The sequence below is a fragment of the Odocoileus virginianus genome, chromosome 16, assembly GCF_023699985.2.
Source record: "Odocoileus virginianus isolate 20LAN1187 ecotype Illinois chromosome 16, Ovbor_1.2, whole genome shotgun sequence".
Taxonomy (NCBI): Eukaryota; Metazoa; Chordata; class Mammalia; order Artiodactyla; family Cervidae; genus Odocoileus; species Odocoileus virginianus.
This window is the reverse complement of record NC_069689.1, coordinates 42,638,009-42,665,768: the sequence shown is the minus strand read 5'-3', so window position 1 is coordinate 42,665,768 and position 27,760 is coordinate 42,638,009. Positions and strand designations below refer to the sequence as shown.

Sequence of the window (27,760 nt, the reverse complement as noted above, 5' to 3'; positions counted from 1 at the left end):
ATTCAAAGATGCAAACAGGATGCAAGAGCAAGGATGGAACAAAAGGTACCATGCAAAAGAGATGAAGTGGTTATACTCATATCAGATAAGACAGCCTTTTAGACAAGATGGTGGAGTAGAAGGACCTGCACTCATCTCCTGCAAGAGCTCCAAAATTACAACTCGCTGCTGAACAACCTTTGATAGCAGAATGTTGGATCCCACTAAAAAGAGATACCCCACAACCAAGGGCAATGGAGAAGCCCCTGCAAGATGGTAGGAAGGGCGAAATCTCATTTAGAATCAAACCCCACACCCACCAGAGATGCTCGGTGGACTCAAACAAAACCTTGTGCACACCAGGACCCAGAAACCCCACAGAGACTGAGCCAGGCTTGTCTTTGAGTGTCTGAGTGTCTCCTGTGGAGGTGCAGGTCAGCAGTGGCTTGCCGCAGGGGCAGGGGCTCTGGGTGCAGCAGACCTGGGTCACAAAGCCTGTGGCAGAAGCTCTTTTGAAGGACATCGCCATTAATGCGACCATAGAGCTGCCGAGCAGACAACCCACAAACTGCAGAACAATTATACCAAATAAATTCTAGGACCCACAACAGATTGCCCAACCTGGGGATCTGGCAAAGGGACCGAAAACCCCCATGGAATTTGACTTTGGAGGCCAATGGGTTTTGATTACAGAACTTCCATAGGACTGGGGAAGTAGACTCTTGGAGGGCACAAACCTTGTACACACCAGGACCCAGGAGAAAGGAGCAGTGACCTCATAAGAGACTGACCCAGACTTGCCGTGAGTGTCCAGGAGTCTCCAGTGGAGGCCTGGGTCAGCGGTGGCATGCTGCAGGATTAGGGGCACTGACTGCGGCAGTGCCTGCCTGCATGGGTCCTTTTGAAGGAGGTCGCCATTATCTTCATTACCTCCACCAATGTTTGGTCTCAGGTCAAACAACAGGGAGTGAACACAGCCCCACCCGTCAACAGAAAACTGGATTACAGATTTACTGAGCATGGCCCCATCCATCAGAATAAGACCCAGTTTTGCCCTCAGTCTCTCCCATCAGGAAGCTTCCATAAGCCTCTTATCCTTCTCCATCAGAGAGCAGACAGAATGAAAACCACAATCACAGAAAACTAACCAGTCTGATCACATGGATCACAACCTTGTCTAACTCAATGAAACTATGAGCCATGCTGTGTAGGGCCACCCAAGACGGATGGGTCATGGTGGAGCATTCTGACAAAATGTGGTCCACAGGAGAAGGGAATGGTAAACCACTTCAGTACTCTTGCTTTGAGAACCGCATGAACAGTATGAAAAGGCAAAAATATATGACTCTGAAAGATGAACTCCCCAGGTTGGTAGGTGTCAAATATGCTACTGGAGAAGAGTGGAGAAATAACTCTAGGAAAAATGAAGAGGCAGAGCCAGAGCAAAAACAATGCCCAGCTGTGGATGTGACTGGTGATAGAAGCAGGGTCTGATGCTGTAAAGAGCAATATTGCTTAGGAACCTGGAATGTTAGGTCCATGAATCAAGGTAAATTGGAAGTGGTCAAACAGGAGATGGCAAGAGTGAACATCGACATTTTAGGAATCAGTGAATTAAAATGGACTGGAATGGGTGAATTTAATTCAGATGACCATTATATCTACTATTGTAGGCAAGAAACCCTTAGAATAAATGGAGTAGCCCTCAAAGTCAACAAGAGATTCCAAAATGCAGTACTTGGACGCAACTTCAAAAACAACAGAATGATCTCTGTTTGTTTCCAAGGCAAACCATTCAATATCACAGTAATCCAAGTCTATGCCCCAACCAGCAATGCTGAAGAAGCTGCAGTTGAACGATTCTATGAAGAACTACAAGTAACACCCCAAAAAGATGTCCTTTTCATCACAGGGGACTGTAATCCGAAAGTAGGAAATCAAGAGATACCTGGAGTAACAGGCAAGTTTGACCTTGGAGTACAAAATGAAGCAGGGCAAAGACTAATAGTTTTGCCAAGAGAATGCACTGGTCATAGCAAACACCCTCTTCCAACAATACAAGAGAAGACTCTACACATGGACATCACCAGATGGCCAACACCAAAATCAGACTGATATGTTTTTTGCAGCCAAAGATGAAGAAGCTCTATATAGTCAGCAAAAACAAGACCAGGAGCTGACTGTGGCTCAGATCATGAACTCCTTACTGCCAAATTCAGACTTAAATTGAAGAAAGTAGGGAAAACCACTAGACCATTCAGGTATGACCTAAATCAAATCCCTTGTGATTATACAGTAGAAGTGAGAAAGATTCAAGGGATTAGATCTGATAGACAGAGTGCCTGAAGAACTATGGATGGAGGTTCGTGACATTGTACAGGAGGCAGTGATCAAGACCATCCCCAAGAAAAAGAAATGCCAAAAGGCAAAATGGTTGTCTGAGGAAGCCTTACAAATAGCTGAGAAAAGGAGAAGTGAAAGGCAAAGGAGAAAAGGAAAGACATACCCATTTGAATGTAGATTTTGAAAGAACAGCAAGGAGAGATAAGGAAGCATTCCTCAGTGATCAATGCAAAGAAATAGAGGAAAACAATAGAATGGGAAAGACTAGAGATCTCGTCAAGAAAATTAGGGATACCAAGGGAACATTTCATGCAAAGATGGGCACAATAAAGGACAGAAATGGTATGGACCTAACAGAAGCAGAAGATATTAAGAAGAGGTGGCAAGAATACACAGAAGGACTGTACAAAAAAGATCTTCATGACCCAGATAATCACGATGGTGTGACCACTCACCTAGAGCCAGACATCCTGGAATGTGAAGTCAAGTGGGCCTTAGGAAGCATCACTACAAACAAAGCTAGTGGAAGTGACAGAATTCCAGTTGAGCTATCTCAAATGATAAAAAATGATGTGAAAGTGCTGAACCCAATATGCCAGCAAATTTGGAAAACTCAGCAGTAGCCTGGTAGACTGGCAAAGGTCAGTTTTCATTCCAATCCCAAAGAAAGGCAATGTCAAAGAATGTTCCAACTACCGCACAATTGCACTCATTTTACACACTAGCAAAATAATGCTCAAATTCTCCAATCCAGGCTTCAACAGTACGTGAATCATGAACTTCCAAATGTTCAAACTGGATTTAGAAAAGGGAGAGGAACCAGAAATCAAATTGCCAACATCCACTGGATCACTGAAAAAACAAGAGAGTTCCAGAAAAACAGCTACTTCTTCATTGTGGATCACAACAAACTGTGAATTATTCTTCAAAAGATGGGAATACTAGACTACCTTACTTGCCTCCTGAGAAATCTGCATGCAGGTCAAGAAACAACAGTTAGATCCGGACATGGAACATGACTCGTTCCCAATTGGGAAAGAAATTCATCAAGGCTGTATATGGTCACCCTGCTTATTTGACTTGTATGCAGAGAACAACATACTAAATGCCAGGCTGGATGAAGCACAGCTGGAATCAAGATTGCCAGAAGAAATATCAATAACCTCTGACACACAGATGATATCATCCTTATGGCAGGAAGCGAAGAAGAACTAAGGAGCCTCTTGATGAAAGTGAAAGAGGAGAGTGAAAAAGTTGGCAACATTCAGAAAACTAAGATCATGGCATCTGGTCTCATCACTTCATGGCAAATAGATGGGGAAACAGTGGAAACAGCGAGAGACTTTATTTTGGGGGGCTCCAAAATCAGTGCAGCCTTGAAATTAAAAGATGCTTGCTCCTTGGAAGAAAAGCTATGACCAACCTAGACAGCATAGTAAAAAGCAGAGACATTACTTTGCCGACAGAGGTCCATCTAGTCAAAGCTATAGTTTTTCCAGTGGTCATGTATGGATGTGAGAGTTGGACTATAAAGAAAGCTGAGCACCAAAGAATTGATGCTTTTGAACTGTGCTGTTATAGAAGACTCTTGAGAGTCCCTTGGTCTGCAAGGAGATCAAACCAGTCCATCCTAAAGGAAATCAGTCCTGAATATTCATTGGAAGGACTGATGGTGATGGTCCAAAACTCTGGCCACGTGATATGAAGACCTGACTCATTTGAAAAGACCTTGATGCTGGGAAAGATTGGAAGCAAGAGGAGAAAGGGACAGCAAATGATGAGATGGTTGGATGACATGACTGACTGGATGGACTTGAGTTTGAGCAAATTCCAGGAGTTGGTGATGGACAGGGAAGCCTTATATGCTGCAGTCCATGGGTTTGAAAAGAGTTGGACCCAACTGAGTGACTGCACTAAGACAAAAATTGTTACTAGAGATAAAAGAAGAAATTTTATAATGATAAAAGGAGTCACTCATCATGAAAATATAACAGTTATAAACATAAATGCACATTACAAGAGAGGCCTAAAATGTATTAGGCAAAAATTGACATAATAAAAGGGAGAAATATAGACAATTCAACAGCAGTATTGAAGATTTCAAAATCTGACTTTCAGTTATGGATAGAAAAACTAGCCAAAGAAGGAAATAGACTTGATCAACATAAAAACCACCAGATTTAACAGACAACAGCCCACACAACAAGAGCAGAGTACACATTTTTCTCCAGTGCATGTGGAACATTCTCCAGGGTATATCACATGTGACACAATAAAAAGATTCAGCAATTTTTTAAAACTGGAAACACAAAGTATGTTTTCCAACCATATTGAATGAAACTAGAAAGAAATCAGTAACATAATATTTGGTCTCAGACTACTGTGGAGGTCACAGCTGCATTATCTCTTATTTTTTCACTTCCTTTTGTGCCCTTCCCACTCACAACTGACACAGTCCTTATACAGTAGCCCTCTTTTGGGGGTGCTAACAGATTAGAAGGTAATCTATTAGGGCTTGGAAACTGAACCACCAAACTACCAGAACAAAAGAAGACTCAGTATAAGACCTCAAGGGGTTCTGCCGCGAAGAAGCAGGCAGCAGTAGTGCTCAGTATTTGAGCCTCTAGCCATGTAGAAGCTTGCCTGGTTCCTGAGCAGGTAAGGTTAAGGGGCAGCCTAAAGGAATGAGGAAGGCATCCCAATATAACACAAACCAGCTCTATGACAATCAACATTAAGAAACATTATTTCTTCTGTGATGACAGGAAACAACCTCAGGCTTCTGATGTAAGGATGTTCAATGTTCCTTTAAAAACCAGCCAGACTAACACAGAAGAACTTCTCTTTTGACTTATTTTGCTCTAAACTTCAATCTCCCTTGGTGATACGCCTTCTAAAATAGGAACGTCATAGATCTTGCCTTCCCTGTTTTATATTTTTAAAATCAGCATCACAAGGTTTTACACTTCTAAGTTTTTTTCAACTATTTCATGAACATATATATTTTTATCTCCTTAACTAAAGTCTCTGAGAGAGAAAAAGGCCATTCATCTTTCATCCTTCTTTGGCAATTTCCTTCCAGTTTCCCTTAACAAACACTTACCAGTTAATCAGACATCACAACTGACGGTCTTGGTATACTGATGTATCCCCAAACAGTTCAGGATGTGCTAAACAACAACCCCTTTGGGTCTGGAGGGGGCGGATAGAGTGTTAGGGGCTGGGGTAGCAGGAGCCCTCTAGAGGCAGTTGCCTCAGTATATGTGCCATGATGTGAAAAAGACTGGGAAACATTAGGATACAAGACTGGTTAGAAACACTGCTGGAAAAAACTAAAAATAGCCTGAATGCCATAAAAAAGGTAACGCTCTTTATGTACCAAATTGAAAACCTTCCAAGACATGTAAGTGTAGAGTAGCAAGATGTGCATAGTACGTAAAGCATGCTACCATTGTATAAAAGGGGTAAGATACACAAACTCAACTGCTTATATACAGGACAGAGGAGCCTGGCATGCTGCAGTCCGTGGGGTCGCAGAGTCAGAAATGACTTCGGGCCTGAGGGTGTAACTGTAAAGGTGTACTACGGTGACTGACTTTTGGGGGAACCCAGTGGTTGGAGATAAAGGTGGGAGGACTTCTCTTTGTAAGCCCTTTGCATGTATGAATTTTGAACCACGTGACGGCATTAACTATTAAAAAGATCTTTAAGTTGCTAAAAATGGGCTTCCCTTGTGTGGCTCAGCTGGTAAAGAATCTGCCTACAATGCGGGAGACCTGGGTTCAATCCCTGGGGTGGGAAGATCCCCTGGAGAAGGGAAAGGCTACCCACTCCAGTATTCTGGCCTGGAGAATTCCATGGACTTTATAGTCCGTGGGGTTGCAAAGAGTCGGACATGACTGAGAGACTTTGACTTTCACTTTAAGTTGCTATACCTATCTATTCCTGTTACTAACTTTCATTGGTAATGATTATTTTCTACCCCCAAACACATTCATTACTAGTCAAACACTGAGTTAAAATAATACAAGAAAGATCTTGATGCTGGTTACCCAGCTGTGTCCAGTTCGCCAAAACCCACTGAGCTCTGCACTTAGTTATGATCTGTGTACTTTTCCAGAGACATAACATATATTTCAATAAGAAATGAAGATGAATGAGTTACTTGGCTCAACTTTTTTTGTCCCTCCTATTAAAAGAGTACTGTGTGGTATAATATGTCATATATTTGCCTAAATAAATTACTGTTTCAAACTGTTCAACATTTCAAACTGTTCAATAATGTTTCTTAAGAAAAGAATGTGGGTTAGTGATGCCGACCCCATGTGACAAGGGAGAATCAGGCTTGCAAGCTCCTCCTGACTTTTCTACTGGCATTAAGTCTCAAGACCCACACTCTGCTGCGAGGTACTCTCAGTGGGGGGTTTTAACAAACCTTGAAGAGCATCACTAAAAACTACTTAATGGTTTACTATATTTAAGTCACATTTTTTCATTATGAAAATGTTTTGAAAATGCCGAGGTCATGAAAAACAAAGAAAGAGGCTGTGCAAACATCCCAGATTAAACAGACATGACAACCAAAGGTAATGCCTGACCCCAGGAGGGAGGCTGTAATGGAGAAGGAAGAGATGTTGCTGCGATTTTACTGAGTCTACAGACATCATGTTTAATTTACTTAAGCTGTACTCTGGTGGTATAAGAGAATTTCTGTATTTGTAGTCAAAATACACTGACACTGTTTAAAGTAAAGGGCCACAAAGAAAGCTCCCCTTAAACGGTGGCTGAGTGTGTCTATGTCTCTGCACCGGAAGGAATAGGGGGGCAAGTGGGAATACAAGCAAATGACGGCACAAATGGATAAAACACTAACAGGTTACTCTGAGTGTAGGCTTGCATTTTTTTTAAAATTCCTGTAATGTTCCTATAAAATTAAAATGATTGCCAAATAAAGTTTTTAAATTCATGTATTAAGAATCAGCCACTAATAATAGACAAAACAGGGACTTCTCTGGTGGTACAGCGGTTAAGACTTCACGCTTCAAATGCAGGGGGTCACGAGTTCAATCTACAGTCAGGGAACTAAAAAAAAAAGTCAAAACAAGTGTAGAAATGAATCTGAATTTTGATTGACAGTTGCTCCCGAGGAGCCACTTTAATTATGTAAGTGTAATCCCAAGGCATTATTTGGGACTTGCAAAAAGGAAGGAAAAAAAAAAAATTACACCTTCTGGCTAGGTTTATAATAGTACCTTCCAAGATCCAAAGCTTAACATAACTGTCTTTAATATAAGACTCCAACTCAATAATTTCTCATAATGTGAGCCTTAACAGAGAATCTAGATTTTATAGAAAGTTTAATAAAAGTTCCTCATCCACGTAAGGGATTATGGTGAACACAACAATAAATTCTAATAACTTCTCAGGTTAGAACTGCTTAAAGCCCTACATAAGGGGAAAGAGAAAAGAAATCAAAATTCTAACAAAGTGGTAAATGCCTCAGTAGAATTCTTAAAATGACAGTGATAAACTCTATGTGAAATGCAAAATTAAATTTACAGAAAAATATATATAAAGTTCCTGTGGCCCAAGGAAGGGAAGAATTTCCTAAGACATGAAAAGCACAAACCACACAGGGAAAGAATGGTGAATTAGACTACACTTAAATTCATAACTTGCATATATTAAAAATACCATATTTAAAGTGAAAAGAGAAGCTACACTCCAGTGAAAGATTGCTGCTGTTGTTGAGTTGCTCAGTCAGGCCCGACTCTTTGGACCCCCCAGGCTCCTCTGTCAGTGGGATTTCCCAGGCAAGGATACTGGAGTGGGCTGCCATTTTCTCCTCCAGGGGATCTTCCCAACCCAGGGATTGAACTCGAGTCTCCTGCAATGGCAGGTAGATTCCCTACCTCTGAGCCACCGGGGAAGGCCCAGGTAAAAAGATATTCTCCCACAAAAGGAGAGTCATCTGGTATAAGCCCTGTGGAGGCCAAGCCAGCAGGATCTAGAAAAAACTGTCATCAGGCTTTAGAGAAATGCAGAGAAGTGGGGCCAGCATCCAAGGTGACTCAGGAGATCCTGGGCAGGGACAAGCAGTGATGTGTCACACAAGCAGTGAAGGGGGCTTCCCCCCCCACCAGGCCCTTTTTTTAATAAGGTCATTTACCAGACCCATCAAGTCTAACCAGCAGTTCCAAGTATACAGATGGGATGATTCCAGCACCCTCACTTCAGGCCTTACAAAACTTTGGCGATCACATGGTAAAAAGAGAAATGGCCCCTCAAACTGGCTCCCGACCCCTACAACCTCAGGATACTACTTTCTCCCTCCATCTTGGCATTAACGTTAGGTCTAAGTTCCCAGTAAGTGAGGACACCGAGTGTTGCTGTCTATCTAGCAGCGTGTAAGATCTAACGGTGTGACCACGCTGGGACAGACTTGCATAACAGGTGGTGTGAGCGGCCAAGAACCCACCCACTGAGGCAGGAGACAGAAGAGACACGGGCTCCATCCCTGGTGGGGAAGGTCCCCTGGAGGATGGCACTCCACTCCAGTACGCTTGCCTGGAGAACCTCATGAGGAGAGGAGCCTGGTGTGCTACGCTCCGCAGGGTCACAGGGAATTAGACACGATGGAAGCAACTTGGCACGCACATGGCACATCTCAAAGGCAGGCCTATCCTCTACATTTCTAGCAAGAAAGCTAGCTCCTCAGAGTTCAGGGGCAGTATAAAGCACTCCAAAATACAGAGGGCATTACACATTTTAAGAATAATGAAACATGTTCAAGTTATAACTACTTAATTAAGGATGAGGAAAATGCAAGAATACCGTTAGCTGTATTTTGTTTAAAACTCCACGAAATTCCCGAATAGCTTTCCTGGCAGCAAAAATCCATGAAAACAGAATCCACCCTAGATCCAAGGAGCAACAGCTGGTGGATGGGGAGGCAGGGGAAGAGACAGAGATACAGGGTTCACTCTGATAGCATTCTGATTTAAAAGGCATCTTTTACAATTGGAAACTAGGAAGACTACTTCTTGTATACTTGAAAGTGTCCACTTCCCTAAAAGTTCAAACAAAAGAAACAGTATGATTAGGAGACATTTCAAAAGGAGTCTAGGGAAAAGACAAGTACAGGCAAGAACACCATTTCTTCACATAAGCACTTCAGAAAATTAACTGAAGACAGGCTAACAGTTTACATCTGAAGCTGCGTCTCTTTTTCTTGGGCAAAGGTCTAGCGATTCCCTCTGTGCCTCACAACTATCAGCAGTTTATCCATCTAAACACAACACAACCTAAATAATTTTTTCCATTCTGACTAATATCACATCCTGCAACTGCAGGCAAGAGGTGAACATCTGCCAATAAACACAGAAAAGTCAAAAGCTAACTCATATTCTCCAGAACTATTAAAAAGAAAACATCTCCAAGTAGGTTTCCTACAAAAAATTGCACTTATGTATCAATATAACTCATAAACTGCCTATTCTGAAAGGAAAACTATATTGCAAACTTACAGATCTTAGTAACTGTAAAAAAGTCAAGGTCTAAAATAAATGCAAACCCAAATACTGTCAGTTGTTTTACATCATTACTCATTTTATGAATTCAAAACATGTAAGTCTCTAAACTGTGTGGGTCAGCATGACCAGATGAAAGGGGTCAGGCCTTTGGAAGAAAAAGGACACTCTCGCAAATCACATCTGCAGAATCAGAAGTCAGAGTAAATGAATCTTCAGGAGAATCATGAAAGTATCACCATGACCTGTATTAATCCTTTTCATTGGGTCCCAGAAGCCATCATTAACTAAAATTTTAGGACCAAAGTACAGAAGGTAAATTTAAAAGCTAAGAGAAAAGGTAGTAAGAGAGAACTCAAAAGAACTAATGTAAAAATATATAACAACTTAGTATCAGTTGTTAAGCATTAAGGAGGACATTGTCATAGTTTCCTATGACTGGTCCAGAACTAATGACAAAATCAACAGATTTTCTTCTTGTTCTTACCTCGTAAGACCAGACACACTGCACGCCTGCAAACCTTCGGACACATCTTCCCACCTCAACGTCCTCGTGGGTCGTGTACATTTCCCGGAGGCACTTGCCGATGTGTGGGACCATTCTCCGGAGAACCTCCCGGCTCATGATCACACCAGGCCCCCCCATACAGAAGTTCTCGCCAGGTTCCAGAGCAAGCTTCCCCATTTCTTCCGTGGTGCCCAGTCCCGTCTGCCCAAGAAAGAGGGGTTCACTACTATTCAAACTCCTCAGAAAACTCTCCAGGCGGTCTCCTTTGATGTAAACATCATCATCTGCTCTCATAAACCATTCATATTTGTCCAAGTAGTGGTCATGCATGTACTTGAGCATCATGAAAGACTTCTTCTGGGGCGGGTAGGAGTCGTCCACGCCCCGTAGTGGCACCACTGGAATTGAGATCGATGTGTCTGAGCCCTCACTAGAGAAGAATTCAACTTTCCCAGGAATTGTCTTGGACCACGTCCTGGAATTAAAATAAACATCAGTGAGAGAACAGTTTATTCCAAGCTTCCCATTTCTATAAATTCCAATATTGACTCATGTTGAATCACTGTACATTCAAAAGGATGATAAAAAGCTATATGCTTGCTTCTCCTTAACAGAAGCCCACACTACCGGGTATTGCAAAGTTCTAACTTGTTTTCAAAGGAATCCCAATAAAAAAGAATGATGAATATTAAAATATTTCCCAGACAACTTTGTTTTGGCTAAGGCTGAAAAATCGCCAGGGCACCAAGTCTAGATATTTAGGTTAATTTTCTGATACTACTGACTCCCTACCTATAAAACCCTCTGCTCTATAAAACAAAAGATTACAAAATAAAATTGTACATTCAACACATTTTCTTGGAACGCTCATCAAGTGCCAAGTATGCGTGAGGCCACAGGGATGCAGTGGTGAGCAAAACACAGACCCTCCAGCTGAAGTGCAGTCAACAGAGGGCAGAGACACATCTCTCTCCAAGAGAAAGGATGCGAACTAGAGCAGAAGAGGGACTGCTTCCTGAGGCGGGGGACCTCAAGCAGGAGAAGCAGATCCAGAGCCCAGGGGCAGTCTCGGGGGGAGCAGGGGAAAACTGCAGGGCCCGACGGCCCCCCAGCAATGGGGCCTTTATGCTTTAAAACATCAGGAAGACACTGGAATCAAGGTGAAGGGCCCTGAGTTCTGGAACATAAGTGTTTCATAGGAAATTGCTCATCCCACTGCCAGAGGACACATTACGGGTTGACTAAGAGAAAACAGTGACGAATTCTGCTGCCAAACAACAGATTTAAGGCCATCAGATTACATTTTTCCTTATGCTTTCTTTATGCTACGTATTAAGAGTTGAAGCAGTCTAGCTACAAAAATACAAACGACTTCTAGAAAAAACATATCATAGAGAATAAATGAAACTGTACATTTAGCCTTAATACAGTCAAAAAGCATAGTTTCCAAATGATGTTCTTTCCAGTATAGTCTTATTGTATGTAACTGTTACAATTGTATTTATTATAGTGAAAAGCGACTGAAAGATCAATGAAAAACATGTATGTTCTCTGTAGGCTCAGACAATGGTTAGCAATTTTAGCAATATAATGTTTTAAAATTAGCATATGTACATTATTTTTAAACATAATGATACTGCACACTTAAAAGACCACAGTTTAGCATAAATATAAATTTTATATGCAGTGGGAAGTCAAAAAAACTGTGTGACTTGCATTCTTGTGATACTTGTTTTCCTGCAGCAGCTACGAATTTCCAGTGTAACTATGAGATATGCCTATATTGCCAGTTGTAATCACATAATGCCAGCAACTGTAAAATGATCTTCACTTCAGAGATGCTAAAATGCGAAAACAATGTACATCTTCGAATGTATATAGTATAGTAGTTGTAATGAGTGCTAAGTCGCTTCAGCTGTGTCCAACTCTTGTCCACCCCATGGACTGTAGCCCACTAGGCTCCTGTCCATGGGACTCTCCAGGAAAGAATACTGGAGTGGGCTGCCATGCCCTCCTCCAGGGATGGATCTTTCCAACCCAGGGATCGAACTTGCACCTCTTCTGTCTCCTGCACTGGTATGTTCTTTGCCACTAGCGCCACCTGATAAAATTTTCCCTTAATGCCTATGGATTTAAAATGGACCTATGGGTCTTATGCCACTTACAGAATCCTTAACAAAGAATTTGGCATAAATGAAACCTGACTGGACTACAGAAAATATACCGGGTTACTACATTTTTACAAATGATATGCTCCTGAAAAGAAGTATGTAAACACAGCAGGAATGAGGCAATTAAAGAGAAATCAACCCCTCCCGTAAAAAGAAAGTCCATTTTAAAATGGGACTGAGCCCCAACCTACACAAAATATGATAACTTATATATCAGTCCCTGGCATGTAATAGTGTTCAGTAATTACTGCTCATCCATGTGAAGTGACTGAAAGATACCTTTGTACATGTGTGGGCATGTGAAAGGGAAGAAACCATTTGTTTCTTATCTTTGAAAAATTTCCAAGAGGGCCACATTAATATTCCTATGTGCAAAAAGAAACCAATTTTATCAAAACACAATCAGAATACAATTATTAAGAGGTAAAATCCACAAGCATACTTGAGTTGAAATATACTACCATTCATGCTATTTCTGAAATGCAATTTAAAGTTAAATAGTCTGTTGTATCTCACAACTGATTTTAAAAGGGTAATGAATAAAATCAATTTACCTTTAGCTTCCATCCAACTGCTTCTGTGATTAACAACACAGACCAAGTTCAAAGTAGTACTAAAGTAGTCAATCCTAGAAGCCATTAAAATACTAAAGCATCATGGGATTATCTGGAATACAGGGGCTCTAAGACAACATCTACCTTCAGAGGAAAAACCTGCTCTCAAGACACAATACAGTGTGTGATGGCTAAAACCATGGACTCAGGAATCAGGCTGTTGGGGTGCAAATCCTGCCTTCACTTTGGGCAAAATATTCTGTGCCTATGTGAACTGGGGATAATAAAAAATATCTGCTTTATAGGGTTAGGGTGAGGGGTAAGAGGATTCTTATATCTAAAAACGCCAGCCTGGCACGAGATAAGCAAGTACACAGGTGTTAACTCATTAGAGAAGACAAGTGTTTGCAAATAAAATAAGGTACTGAAATAAAAACAAGAGAGATAGGAAACAGTGGGCTGAAGAATAGTTGGTCTCAAGATGACACACCAAAGTGAAAGCACGGAGATAAATGCTGCTTCTCTTATTTCTGGCTGAAAACCTGTCCCTTAAGCTATATGACAAGTTCTATCATATGAACCTCAAGACAACATCAGGGTGCAAGTCTAAAAAGACTTAAAAGTGTTCTCACTTAAAACATTGCAATCCTTCATACTAAACTGAGGATAAAAACCCATTTGGTCTGGCTCTGCTTCCCAAGGCTGCCCCAAAGAAAACGCAGAGATGGAAGCACTAGCAGTACACCCATCAGTGAAGGGATTAATACTTGAACTGTAACCTGAAATGGCATTAATTTGTCCAGGAAGAGCAAGTAACTAATTTTAAAAACAGACAATCTAACTTCAAATCATCTTTGAAAGCCTCGCTGAAGTTTTAAGGTAACACCAACCATTATTACCTTTTCCCCAGGTAACCCAAAGAAAAATCTCATGCTGCCCTTTTGCTTAGATGGCTGGTGATTTGAGGGAAATCTCTCAATATGGAGTTGTTGTAAATCCTTTAATCTCGATAAATTACAATCTTTAAATTTAGGATACCTTTAGCTTAACTAGTTCCATAAAGTTAAAGAGTTCTGGAACACAAATCACAATTCACCACCCTGAGGGAACCAACGTGAGGGCATTGATAATTCCAAAGAAATGAAATAAATGCTACTGAAGAAGCACACTGCCCTGCCCTTTCTGAGACAGAAACAGGTTAGCATCCTTAATTTTCATAAGCAAACGTCAACTTTGCCATCAACACATATGTAACTGGGGGGAAAGAGCTCTCACTTAATTGAAACCACTCAACATCTGAATGAGTCCCTGCCAGAAAGCTCACTTTTCAATGAGCTGATAACCAACTCTTGCTAAAGCAGACAAGATAACTGAAATCTGCGAATGCCAAGCCAATAATCTTCCTTTCCTCCAGGCTTCCAAACTCTGCCCCTATACCGAGTTAAGTCACAGTGAAGTCACGCAGCTGGACAATATTAGCTTCGCTGAGGAATGCCTTTGCTGAACTGGGATTTAATAACAGTCTCCATTTCTATGTCACTTTAAGAAAAACTACATAAAATACATTTCTGTACAAAACCACATTTACAGCATGCGTACCATCCTGGGTACACATTCATGTAGGTAAATTTTAAAAGCAAGCAATAGAATACTCATGATACAGATTAATAGGGGAACAAAAGTACACACACAAAGTAAAATAATGTACAACTCTACCCCAAAGTGTTTACTATAGTTATTTTTGGATAGAGGATCAGAAAGGGATTTACTTTTCTTCATGTTTTCTACAACAAATACAGTTACAGGAAAAAAAATTTAAGTCTTAGGGAAAGCTTCAAACTAAAAAGCATTCAAAGAAATAGAACTTGACAGGAGATAATTTTACTCGTGTAACACTTTTTACTCTATTCACCAGGAAAAAAACAAACAGAAAAATGGAGTAAGATTGAGTGCTTTTCTTTCACATTTTCTAAGCTTCTTCAGTTTTATAAATAAGGGGAGATTTTCTGTGAGTTGCCCCGAATCACTATTACATTATGTGGTCTGATGGTTACAGTGTAAGTTTGAAAGGACTCATATGAATCAAATCATTTTGCAATTTCTAGTCAAGGAAGGGAGAATATAGTTTTCCCCTACGAACTGATAGGTTTGTTTGTTCAGTCACGCCCGATTCTTTGTGACCCCATGGACTGCAGCATGCCAGGTTTCCCTGCCCTTCACTATCTACCAGAGTTTGTTCAAATTCATGTTCACAGTGAGTCAGTGATGCCATCCAACCATATCACCCTCTGTAGTCCCCTTCTCCTGCCCTCAATCTTTCCTAGCATCAAAGTCTTCTCCAATGAGCTGGCTTTTTGCATTAGGTGGCCAAAGTATTGGAAGTTCAGCATCAGTCCTTCCAGTGAATATTCAGGGTTGATGTCCTTTAGGATGGACTGGCTGGAGCTCCTTGCAGTCCAAGGGACTCTCAAGTCTTCTCCAGCATCACAGTTCAAAAGCATCAGTTCTTCAGTGCTCAGCCTTCTTTACAGTCCAACTCTCATATTCATACATGACTACTGGAAAAACCATAGCCTTAACTAGATGGACCTTTGTTGGCAAAGTGATGCTTCTGCTTTTTAATGCTGTTTGTCTAGTTGGTCATGGCTTGTCTTCCAAGGAGCAAGAGTCTTTTAATTTCATGGCTGCAATCACCATCTGCAGTGATTTTTCGAGCCCCAAAAATAAAGTCTGTCACTGCTTCCATCATTTCCTCATCTATTTGCCATGAAGTGATGGGACCAGATGCCATGATCTTAGTTTTCTGCATGTTGAGTTTTAAGCCAGCTTTTTCGCTCTCCTCTTTCACTTTCATCAAGAGGCTCTTCAGTTCCTCTTCACTATCTACCATAAGGGTGATGTCATCTGCATATCTGAGGTTATTTATATTTCTCCCAGCAATCTTGATTCCAGCTTGTGATTCATCTAGCTTGGCATTTCGCATGATGTACTCTGCATAGAAGTTAAATAAGCAGGAGGACAATATACAGCCTTGACGTACTCCTCTCTCAATTTTGAAGCAGCTTGTTATTCCATGCCTGGTTCTAACTGTTGCTTCTTGTTCTGCATACAGGTTTCACAGGAGGCAGGTAAGGTATTCCAATCGAGGAAGCAGTAGCAGATGTTTTTCTGGAATTCCCTTGCTTTTTCTATGATCCAACATACGTTGGAAATTTGATCTCTGGTTCCTCTGCCTTTACTAAATCCAGCTTGGACATCTGGAAGTTCTCAGTTCATATACTGCTGAAGCCTAGCTTAAAGGATTTTTGAGCATTACTGTGCTAGCATGTGAAATAAGCGCAACTGGGCAGTAGTTTGAACATTCTCTGGCATTGCCCTTCTTCGGAACTAGAAGGAAAACTGACCTTTTCTAGTCCTGTGGCCCCTGCTGAGTTTTGCAAATTTGCTGGCATACTGAGTATAGCACTTTAACAGCATCATCCTTCAGGATTTGAAATAGCTCGGCTGAAATTTCATCACCTCCACTAGTTTTTTGTTCGTAGTAATGCTTCCTAAGGCCCACTTGACTTTACACTCCAGAATGTTTGGCTCCTGTAATTATGTTTGTATAATTAAATGTACACATTTATATTCTTCCCTATTACAGAAAGGATTTAAGACAACTTAACCAAAATGCACACAAGATGAAAAGAATAATCAAGAAAATTAGGCAAAAGAAAAACAAAAGCAGGAAAGTTGCAGCAAGGCATGAAAGTGGTACCTGTAGCAGAGAGGACAAAATCAGGGTAGGGGCTGCCTGCCCACCTCAGTCGTCACACATCCTCTACATCTGCTAACACGGCACCAAATTTAGTCGTAAGCCTTCCAGCAGGCAACCAAGAAGAGTCACAGACTGTGCACCATTGCTCAGGGTGAAGTGAAACAGGGATTCTAGATACTAAGACCTCAAGGACGTTTCTCCCCCACGTCCACCGCAAAGAGATGGAGCCAAGGCACAGAGCGCCCTCACAGGAGGCTCAACCCGACGGAGCAGCGGTCTCAGCTCAACCTCCCGAAAAAGTGCATGAAGGACAGTTCTGGACTGCCAGGTAGAGCAGCCACGGGCCTGGGGAACTCGGATGGCTTCCCAGGCAGGCTACCCAGTGAGCACTCACAGCTTCTCCTGGAACAGAAGGCATGTCCCTGGCAGGACACCAGAAGCCTTATTCAGCCCACTACCTCCAGGAGCACTGCAGTCAGAGTACTCAGCCGCAGGTTCCCTCTTCTATGCATGTGGTTTCCGGATATGCGGCTTCCTCTTTTCAAATGTTTAACTGCCTCGCTGCTATGACCGTATAACATGAGCAATCTCAAAATCTTTTTGGAAGCAGGTGGGGAAGTATATAACAGGCATTGAAAAGGTTGGGAAAACTTTTTAAAGGAAAAATCAAATTAGACCACTTACCATTAATCCTGAAAACTTCACTTAAGCTAAAAGCAAACATTAACGAGCCCCCCCCGCTCCCATAAAGCTGTTGGAGGGTAGATGACAGCTTCCACCTCAACAATGGCCTGGGCACAAGCCCAGGAGGCAGCACCAAGGTATTAAGAGCAATCTGCCCTTGGAGCCTAGATTCACAGCAAACAGCAGAAACACTTATCAAGAGGCCACAAATACACCATCCATGAAACACGAGAATGAAAATTTGGAGTGTTAATAGCAGAAGATAAATTCTGATCCTGTGGTCCACTTCCAAGCTTCAAGTCTTAGCTACTTTTAGAAAGCTATAAGTTTATATTTTGCTGCTTACACTTAAAAAGTGTGAACACACAACTAATTCTTAACCATGCATGAACAAAATTAAGTTTACAAATGTAATTTTAAGAAAAAAAAATCAGTGTTGTTTGAAACCACCCTGAACCCACAGCCAACTCCTGCGAAGCCAGTCTTCTCCCTCTGCTCGAGTGCCTCCTGGCATCAAGCCTGCTTCACAGTCACCAACAACTCAACAGCAGTTACGGTGTGCGGGGCAGTGCGTGCTGAGCGCGTCGGACACTCAACCTTACGACAACACCACGAGATGTGGGAGGTACCGAGACCCACCTTTTACAGAGGAGACTGAGGCTCAGAGCCAGGTTAAGTAACCTGCCTGAGATCACAGAGCTAAAACCGTGGAAGCCAGGCCACCAGTGAGGCCTGACTCTAACACGTGCACTGGCCAGCCCATGGGCTTGTCCGCCTCACACCGCTCTCCCTGGCCATCATCCACACGCCCCCCTGTTCCGCTGCTATGTGTGTGCGCTCAGTCCCTCACTTGTGTCTGACTCTTTGCGACCCCATGGACTGCAACCTGCCAGGCTCCTCTGTCCACAGGGATTCTCCAGGCAAGAATCCTGGAGTGGGTTGCCATGCCCTCCTCCAGGGGACCTTCCCCACCCAGCGATCGAACCCAGGTCTCCCGCACTGCAGGTGGGTTCTTTCCCATCTGGGCCACCAGGGAAGCCCCAGCTGAGAAAACAGTCATCACAGACATGGGGAGCAGCCTTACACCCGTTTCAGTCACAGCCTCCCATGTTGTCTGTCTGCCTGGCTAAGGCCTGCCCATAAAGGATAGCTTCATAGTTTGGGCTGATTTCAAAGGCCAGAAGACTTCATTCAAAACTAACTTCCTGAAACTTTCATTCTGTCTTTAGGTCCCTCTGTCACTCCAAATCCTGCCCAATTATCTTTTGGTACTAGGTTACATCTAGGTTCAATTTACAAAGCAATCATTTTAATGGCATTAATAGCTAAATTTTCAATCATCCTCAGGCTTTGCAAGCCCAGAGCTGACATCAAATCAGAGCAGACCACCTCATTTTTAATCATCCACAGAAAAATGTACTTAACTATAGAACAAACACAGCTCATAACACAATTAAGGTGAGATGAACAGTTTCACTACCTTGTTCTAAAGAGATTTATTTATTTTATCTTTTGGCTGTGGTGGGTCTTTGTTGCTACAGAGAGGCTTTCTCCAGCTGTGGTGAGCAGGGGCCACTGTTGCGGGGCACAGGCTTCTCACTGCCCGGGCTTCTACTGTGGGGCGTGGACTCCAGGCTCACAGGCTCAGCCATTGTGCCAGACGGGCTCAGCTGCTCCTCTGTATGGAGGGTCTTCCCAGAAGAGGGATCAAACCGGCATCCCCTGCATTGTAATGTGGAGTCTTTACCACTGAACCACCAGCCAAGCCCCAGCTTCGCTCCTTTTACACTGTAAGTTTCTCATTCCTCCAATTTCATCCAGAACCAGAAGCCAGAAAGACACTGACAGAAGATGGAGGCAGAGAATACTTACTATGAATACACAAAAGCCCTCACGGTAAAAATGCTGTCACCCGACTCTCCTCAGTATCATCTGGAAGGGCACAGATACAGTAACTGATGAAATACAATTACAGTAACACCACATACATGTGTTATCCCTACATTTGGGGACAGGAACAATGGTCATTTACTGAAACAAGAATGGCCTTGACTTTAAACCCCAGGGAACCCAGGGCCAACACGCCCCCTGTGCTCAGGAGTCCTGCAAGTATCTGCAATTAACACACACAAAACTGCATTCACATTTCCTCCCAAGAGTTGTCACCTCTCTGTTTTTTAAAAAACTGTAGTTATGTAGCTTTATTATAAAATAAGTTCTCACTGCAGAAAAACTCAAAAATACAAAAAGTGCCAAGAATACGAAAAATCATTCAGCATCATGGTAAGTATATCTTTTATACTTTCTTTCCTTTTTTTTTATACTTTCTTTTTTTATATACTTTCTTTTCTATATCACACAAAAAGAAACATTTCATTTGATTTTAAAAATGGTCTCATACTTGGCATACAATTACTTAAAGCCTACTCACATTTAGATACATTACGAACTTTTCTTCATTCCAATAAACATATTTCAGTCACACCATTTTTTACGATTAGAGAAGCAGATCACAAAATGGACAAACTAAAGAAATCAATCATGGTCTGTAGTTCCTAATGCAGGATACCAAAGTCTCTTGCAATTCCCACTTCATAGAATACATACCTGAGCACATGTTCAAATTCCTTTGGAAACATCTCTAGTGGAATTGCTAGATCGCAGCTCCCAGTCCCAATGAATTGTTCTTTCTCATCATCCCTTCACTACCTCCTGCTAGTTCACATTTCCAGGAAGCTGTTGTGTCTGCCCCAGAAACTCCAGCTCAGCCTTCAAGACTATGCAAGGGAAGAGGGGTAAGATTGTGAGTGAGACCTTCCTCAATCCCCTTCATAAGTCAGTGCAGACCTCTCTCTTCTGCACCCACACAGTAACAAGTCCAGGCACCTCTCGAGCCCTATCATTCAACAATATCATTTGCTTCCTTCCCTAGACAATTAATTCCACAAGAATGGAATTATTAATCTACTTTCAAAAACTGCAGCTTAACTAATGAATGGGGGAAAATGAAATTGCCAATGCAACAAAAACATAATTGTGTGTATCTTCTATTGGCAGCCACAACTATCCTTGGAATATTCTATTTGAAGACATCCAGATCTGGAACCATGATATAGAACATTAAACTCATTTTCAGGACTGCAATTTTCACCAGTTTTCTTATACAGGTAATTTATAATGTGAAATGGGTTGTGCCCCGAAAAGTTCACTTACATGTTAATTATTTTGACTATAGAAGGCTTTCAGTAACTTTTTGCCAAACTGAATTCTGAGAGAGCAAGCACTGCTCTAAACTGCTTCAAGATAAACATGGTTTACAGCATTCAAGAAAGAAGGAGCTCTGAGATCTGCTCATGTGAAAGTGAAGTCACTCAGTCATGTCTGACTCTTTGTGACCCCAAGGACTGTAGCCTACTAGGCTCCTCTGTCCATGGGATTTTCCAGGCAAGAATACTGGAGTGGGTTGCCATTTCCTTCTCCAGGGGATCTTCCCAACCCAGGGATCGAACCCGGGTCTCCCACATTGTAGGCAGATGCTTTTACCATCTGAGCCACCAGGGAAGTCCATGAGATCTGCTCATGGAGACTGGTAAAAGGAACAATCTGCCTTCACTTAAAACATTAGGAAGAGGCTATTAGTTGATAAAACATCTTGCAATAAGATTCCTGTATCTAAAGCTAGTGTTTCTCGAACTTTCTTCCCACAATTCCCTATAAACTGATGCTAATATTTAAGAGCGCCCTTTATCACTCCTGGGCCAAAGAAGGGAAACCATCCACCTCTCTCTTCTGAGAAAAAGAACAAATCAGTTCCCCATCTTCAGCCCAGGGGAAGCAAGAGTCAAGATAAATAGATAGTGTTGTATTAGTTTAGTGTTCAGGGCATAAAAATAGACTGAAATCTAAATACAAATTTTTAAAAAAATCAAACCATTAATTAAAAAAAAAAAAAATCCAAACAGCACCAAAATTCTCTCAGCAAGAACAGGTAAGTGTAGCCAAGTAATGCTTGAAACAGAAGAGTAACAAAGGGGACTTGTCTACCGGATATTAAAATATTATTCAATCTTCAATAATTTCAGTGGGTGGTACTGGAACAAGAACAGACAGAAAGATCAATGAAACAAAACAGGAAGTCCAAACACATACCCAAGAATCTTGAGTATGATGAAGATGGCATTTCAAACTGGTAGGGAAATGGGAGCTTATTTAACAGGTGGTACTGAGACAATGTATCATTGGGGGTGAAAATGATGGTGAGATGATTTGTACCCCTTTTAAAATGAGAAAAATGTTTCTTAAAAAAATCTTGGGACTTTATTGGTTTTCCACCAGTTAAGACCGCACGCTTCCAATGCAGAGGGAGTAGCTGCAATCCCTGGTTGGGGAAGTAAGATCCCACAAGCTGAGAAGCACAGTCAAAAAAAAAAAAAACCTCTCCAGGGTAATAAACTTTCTGTGCTTCCTGAAAGAGACTGAACTACATGGACATCTAACTTCTGCATATCAAATGATGTAACTAAGAAAAATATGAAAAAAAAAAAATTGCGGTTAGTAACAGTAAGACATAATGAACCCAGCCGGAGGCTCCAATGAACTGTCACTAACCAGCACACTAAATTACTTTGGAAGAATCACAGACCCATTTTAAAATGAAATTACCTAGAATACAAGTATTTTGCAGATGAGTTAAAAAAAAAATCTTACATACTGACTTGAAGAACACCACCCTATCCAGAACCATAAGGGAATTTTAGTTTAAGACAGCTTCAGAGTTCCAATACTGTAATCACTTCAGATATAAATCTTTTCTCAATTCCTTTTAAAATTCATTACATTTATAAAACTAAGGATACATCTACCCGCTCCTGTACAAAACCAGATCTCTGCTGACTTACCTCCTTCCCCCTAAATTCATTCCTCCTCTAGTTTTCCCCATCTCAATAAATGACACCACCACCCGCCCTTTCTTTCAAGGCAAAATCCTAGAAACTATCCTGAAATTTCTCTCTGCTTCATGGCCTCTGAGGCATTTTGCCAACATGTCTCCAACTTGGCTCCTGCATATATCTTGGGGCCATGCTCCTCTCTCCATCCCAACCATCTTCACCTAGACCACCTCCTACAGCTCCTTGCTCCCCCATAACCTATTCACACAATAGCATGAATTAACTTTTCAGAATATAATGCATATAATCCCTTTCCCATCTAAACTGTCCAAATGAAAGTCGCTCAGTTGTGTCCTACTCTTTGGAACCCCATGGACCATACAGTCCATGGAATTCTCCAGGCCACAATACTGGAGTGGGTAGCCTTTCCCTCCTCCAGGGGATCTTCGCAACCCAGGGATTGAGCCCAGGTCTCCCGCATTGCAGGCAGCTTCTTTACCAGCTGAGCTGCAAGAGATGCCCAAGAACACTGGAGTGGGTAGTCTATTCCTTCTCCAGAGGATCTTCCCGACCTGGGAATCAAACCAGGGTCTCCTGCACTGCAGGCAGATTCCCTACCAACGGAGCTACCAGGGAAGCCCAAAACCTCCAAAGCCTTTCTAATTCACTTAGAGGAAAATTCCATGACACCAGACACGCATCTTCTTTCTTTTATTGATCATCTTCAAGTTCCAAACTGATTCCTGTCTTATAATTTACCAGCTCTTCCCTCTGCCAAGCATGCTCATCAATGACATTCCCAGATCTCAGCAAACACCACATTCTCGGAGGTGTTCCCCAGACATCTAATGGAGAGAGGGCATCACTTCACCCTGCTCTGTTGTTCCACGGTACCTATCACTAGCTGAAACCCTCTTTTTAAGTATCTGTCCCTCTCACTAGAACAGAAGCTCCATGAGAACAAGCATCTTCACTTTGGGGTTCCCAAACATTCAGAGTCCAGACCCAAGGCACCATGCACGTACTTGTTGAACGAAGGGATGAAACCTAAGTGTATGGGATCATTTTGATGAACCAAGATCACTCCCGTGAACAAGAGCTATGGTATCTGCTCAGTGCCTGTGAAGGAGCGCTACTGCTGGCCTGTCTGAAGGTCACACTTTGAGTTTTGCTTCGCCTGCTTTCAGCTATCGCTGCACTGCTAACATCTATTGGTGCTCCCTCTCCTCATTGGAAGCATACAGCAGAACTGAAAAGTCTGTAATGATGGTGCTCTCCCATCACTTAAGTGCACCAACTTTAGTGCAGACAAGTTTATCTCCTTGAATTTTTCAAAGGCTTTTTAGCTCCTTTCTGAATCTAAGACAGCTAGCAGTCCCTAAATCTGAATTCTGACATCGGCAACATCCTAGCATAAAAGTACATCACAGTGCCATCTTTTAAAAACATTGCCATCTCCTTCAACCTAGAAGCCGAACAAAAATTTTACTTTAACAAACAAAAACATTGACTTTTTCCCCAAGGTAAAGAATGTATTCACCTTTCAGCGGAAATGTAGAACTCAGTGCCAAACTAGAGTTCTACCCTGTGCTAGAAGATTCAAGCCAACTTTTATACTGCATGAAATTTCCAGTTTAAGAGCTGACTGTGGACTTTTGGCCCAGGCTGCAAAGCACAGCAAAGCCATAATTATAAGTTACATCCTATAACCTCCATCCCAATTTTGGCTTTCCCCAAAAGTTCCTTAAGGCTAAAATCGTCTTGTGTCATCTCCAGCAGCCAGTCTAATCACAATGTTGACAGGCTGAGAAGCAGAGGACCTTAACCAGAAAGGCAGATCCACCCCCAGGCTCCAACTAATGTGACTACTTAAGATCAGAGAGATACAAGAAAAAGTATGCAGGAAAGCTGACAGAAGGACTGAATAGAATATACCATTTGCTGGTAAGGGTTTTTATCAAAAAGGCAGAACTTCCACAAAGAAGGGTCAAAGGACAAATTATGTTTCTATTTTTCCCTAGCTGTCTTAAAGAAAATAAACAATGAGATAAAATCCTACATCCAAAAAAGATGAGGTAGGAGATTTGGAAAGGAGGCCAAGCATAGAGCCTCAAGCATGGGTTTTGGGGAAAGATCATTTCCAACTGTTAAATAATATCCAGTTTGCAAACCATTTTCTGAGTATTGCTGGTGTTACCAGACCCCTTCTAGTTTGTGATTTTGTATCTACGAAAAAGTATCTGCTTGGGAGGCAGGGAGTTACACATCCACTATTTGAACAAACCACTTTGGTAACTGTCCCACACTTGTGATTTCAAAGAACTTGTCACCAAATTGGAGTCATATAGATTTACTTTAAAAACCATGCTGTAAACAATGTATACAGCTCATCCTCAATTCCTGATTATATATTCTTTTTTTTCAAAAATCAAATGCTTTTTTGATGTACACCTGAAACACGGTAAATCAACTATACTTCAGTTGGGGGGGGGGGACAACAACCCACAAAACAACAAAAAGCACAACTCCACCTAATTCAACAGATCTGGGAGAAAACCATGATCTGCACGTTTGTTCCCAAGTCATGATCTTAGTCAAATTTATGCTACCTTTTCTAACTTTTTTAGGCACTCAGTCCCCTTCTGGCAGAACCTAGGTTATGGGCTTAAACTAGATCCCAGTGGAAACACACAGGAATGGGGAATCAATGCACTGAAAAGGCAGACATTCTCTATTGCTCTTTCACCTTCCTTTTCAACCCTTTATTTCCTCCTTTAGAGGAACAGAGATCCAAATATGCTTTTCTCCTCACAACATCTAATGCCTGAACATTTAGACCAGGACTACAGTTAAAAGCTGAAATTATAAAGGTGATGGTTATAAGAACCAACAACAACCAGCTTGGCCTCGCTCAGTAATAACTGCTCTAAGAGTCCATTCCCAGCAGACCTCTCAGGTTGGTTTGCTCTGTGGTTGGATGAATACCAAATCTTATCTGTAGGGTAAGCATTTCTGTACTTCACACATATAAGGTTTCCATTAAATCTCTTTACTGAATCTATTAATACATCCTTCTTCTACCTCAAATTCATTCCAATATCATCTCTCTTTCACTCTTCTCAAGATTACTTTGGCTAATCCCTTTGTTAATCCTGAACATGATTCCAGCCACTTTTCTGACTCATTTGGCCAACTAGGACCCACATACCGGGTAACACACACGTCACTAAATTGGGCTAGTTAACAACAAATCTAACATAAGCCAAGAATTGCTTTTCCCAAAGGTTCTCTTTCCAATTACAAAACAGTCTGGTGGGGTTGATGGGCAGCGTGTACCCCTTCCATTTACCAGAATAGTTTCAACAGTGAAAACTGCAAGTGGAAGGCCTCTAACCAAATTAATTTACACAGGCTCTAGTTCTGCAAGGATAAAAGTGCAGGTTTCAGAGACTCGAATAATAACCCCCGCTGCCGCCACTATCACCAGTATTGTGCTGAGATTTCCACTCAAGTGTTTGGAAATGTTCAGTCGTGCTCAATCAACAAAGGAAAGGACTTGGAGAAGAAAAGATGAAGTGCGGAGCAGAAAGTCCGCGGGAAGACTACATCCAGAGGGGCCAAGCTGGTCCGCTGGACCCCAAAGCCCCTGCTTTTGAGCGCTGCGCTCACTATACAGCCCCTGAGCCCGCTGCCAACGCCGGGCACGCCCCGCGGGGCACAGCGGCCCCACGGAAGCCCAGCGAGCACCGGGTCTGGGAAGCAGGCAGAGGCGGGCGCCGCCGGCGGGCCGCGGGACAGAGCGCGCGGATGCAGGACGCCGCCCGGGAGCGGGGGCTCACCTGAAGGCCGCCACCGCGCGGGTCTGCAGGTACTTCTGAGCGGTCATGACTCCCACGAAGAGAAAGTTCCTGTCGCGCGGGATGCCATCCTGGGCCTCGCCGTGGGGCCAGAGCCGCTGCCCGCGCGCATCCCCGCGCGCCCCGCCGCCCAGGGGCACCGCGGCCGCCTGCCCGGGCCGGCACGCCTCGGGGCTGGCGCGGCGCCGCGGGCCCGCCCGCTTCAACTCGGAGGCGCGGGGCAGCACGAGCCGCGAGGCCAGCACGAAACCCAGCACGAGCCCGAGCAGCACGCTGAGCCAGGCGCGCCGGCCGCGCACGGCCATGCCCGCGCCGCTCCGCCCGCCGGGCCGCCGCCGCCGCCGCCGCCCCGCGCGCCCTCAGCCCGCCCGCCGAGGCCAGCCCGCCCTACAAGGCCCCGCCCGGGCAGTGCCGCGGCTGCGGCGAGCCCGCCGTGCCCATCGCGGAGCGCGGGCCGCCCGCAGGCCCCGCGCCGGCGCTCGGTCCCGCTCGCGCGCCCCCGCCTTCAGGGGCGCAGCATGCCCGGCGCGCGCCGGCCGCGGCCCCCCGCCCGCGCCCCGCGCCCCGCGCCCCTCGGCCGGCTCGGCTCCCCGCGCGGCGCCCCCCGGGCGCTCAGCTCCGCTGGCGCTGCGCGCGGCGCGCTGCTGTCCGTGGCCGGCGCCGGCGCGGCCGCTGCTCATCGTCCGGCTCCGCGCGCTATCGCCGCGGGGGCGCCGCACGTCACGCACGGCGCGCAGGGGGCGGTGCGCTCTGGCCCCGCTCGGGACCCGTCCGCGCCGCGCGATTGGCGCAGCGGTGAATGGGGGGCGGTTCACGTGGCGAAAGTTTGCCCGAAAAAGAAAGCCCACCTCGGAGCCCCGCCCGCGCGGTCTGTGGCGGCCCGGGGCGGAGGGGGCGTGGGCCGGGCTCGGCGCCGCCTGGGGCCCGGAGCTAGGCGCCCGGCCGCCCGTTACCCGCCTGGCGGCCCGCCCCGCCAGCCCGCGCTGGGCATCCCTGCCGCGGCGCGCGGCGCTGGCCCGAGGCCGTCTCGCCCGGCCTCCGGCTGCCGCGAGATGCTGCGCCAGCGTGGATCTTAGCAGGGATTTCTAAGAAGGGGCTTCTTGGTCCTCGAACACTGCACTCGTGGAGGACGAGCCGCACGTTCCTCCTGCACACACTGTCCTCAGACACACCCGCCTCCCCACGCCCAGCCCACCAGCCGGGCGGACCTCTCCGGCCACCTTCCCTGCGTCCCGCCGATTCACACTGTATCTTTGTTTCCGCAGCTCTGTGGGTACGAGCGAGTATGTATAGCCTAAACAGCTCAGGAGCCGTTTGAAACGTGCATGACTGCAGAATGAACCGTGAATTCAGCTACCTTGTTCTCTGCTGCTAGTTTCTAAGCTAAAAAAAGAAAGAAAGAAAAAAAAAAGCTCTACTCAGTGTCCAGCCTTCTAACACTGGCAACATTTAAAGGATGTTGAAGAAATGGTAGACGATGTTAATA

The 27,760-nt window shown here is 43.8% G+C and overlaps 1 protein-coding gene across 2 annotated transcripts in view; it reads right to left on the bottom strand.

The window, feature by feature from the left end:
• The window catches only part of CHSY1 (chondroitin sulfate synthase 1), an 89,048-nt gene extending 62,446 nt beyond the window's left edge, over positions 1-26,602 (bottom strand). Inside the window, exons 1-3 of one of the 2 annotated variants that reach the window (XM_070478129.1) lie at positions 26,257-26,323; positions 20,136-20,305; positions 10,339-10,834 (exon numbers count right to left, since the gene is read on the bottom strand). In XM_070478129.1, coding sequence (XP_070334230.1) covers positions 10,339-10,834; positions 20,136-20,167 — 528 coding nt within the window. In that variant the 5' untranslated portion in view covers positions 20,168-20,305; positions 26,257-26,323. Of the gene's footprint in view, positions 1-10,338; positions 10,835-20,135; positions 20,306-26,256 lie in introns of both variants that reach the window. The other variant, XM_070478128.1, reaches the window with a different exon arrangement.
• Between the last annotated feature and the right edge of the window lie 1,158 nt (positions 26,603-27,760).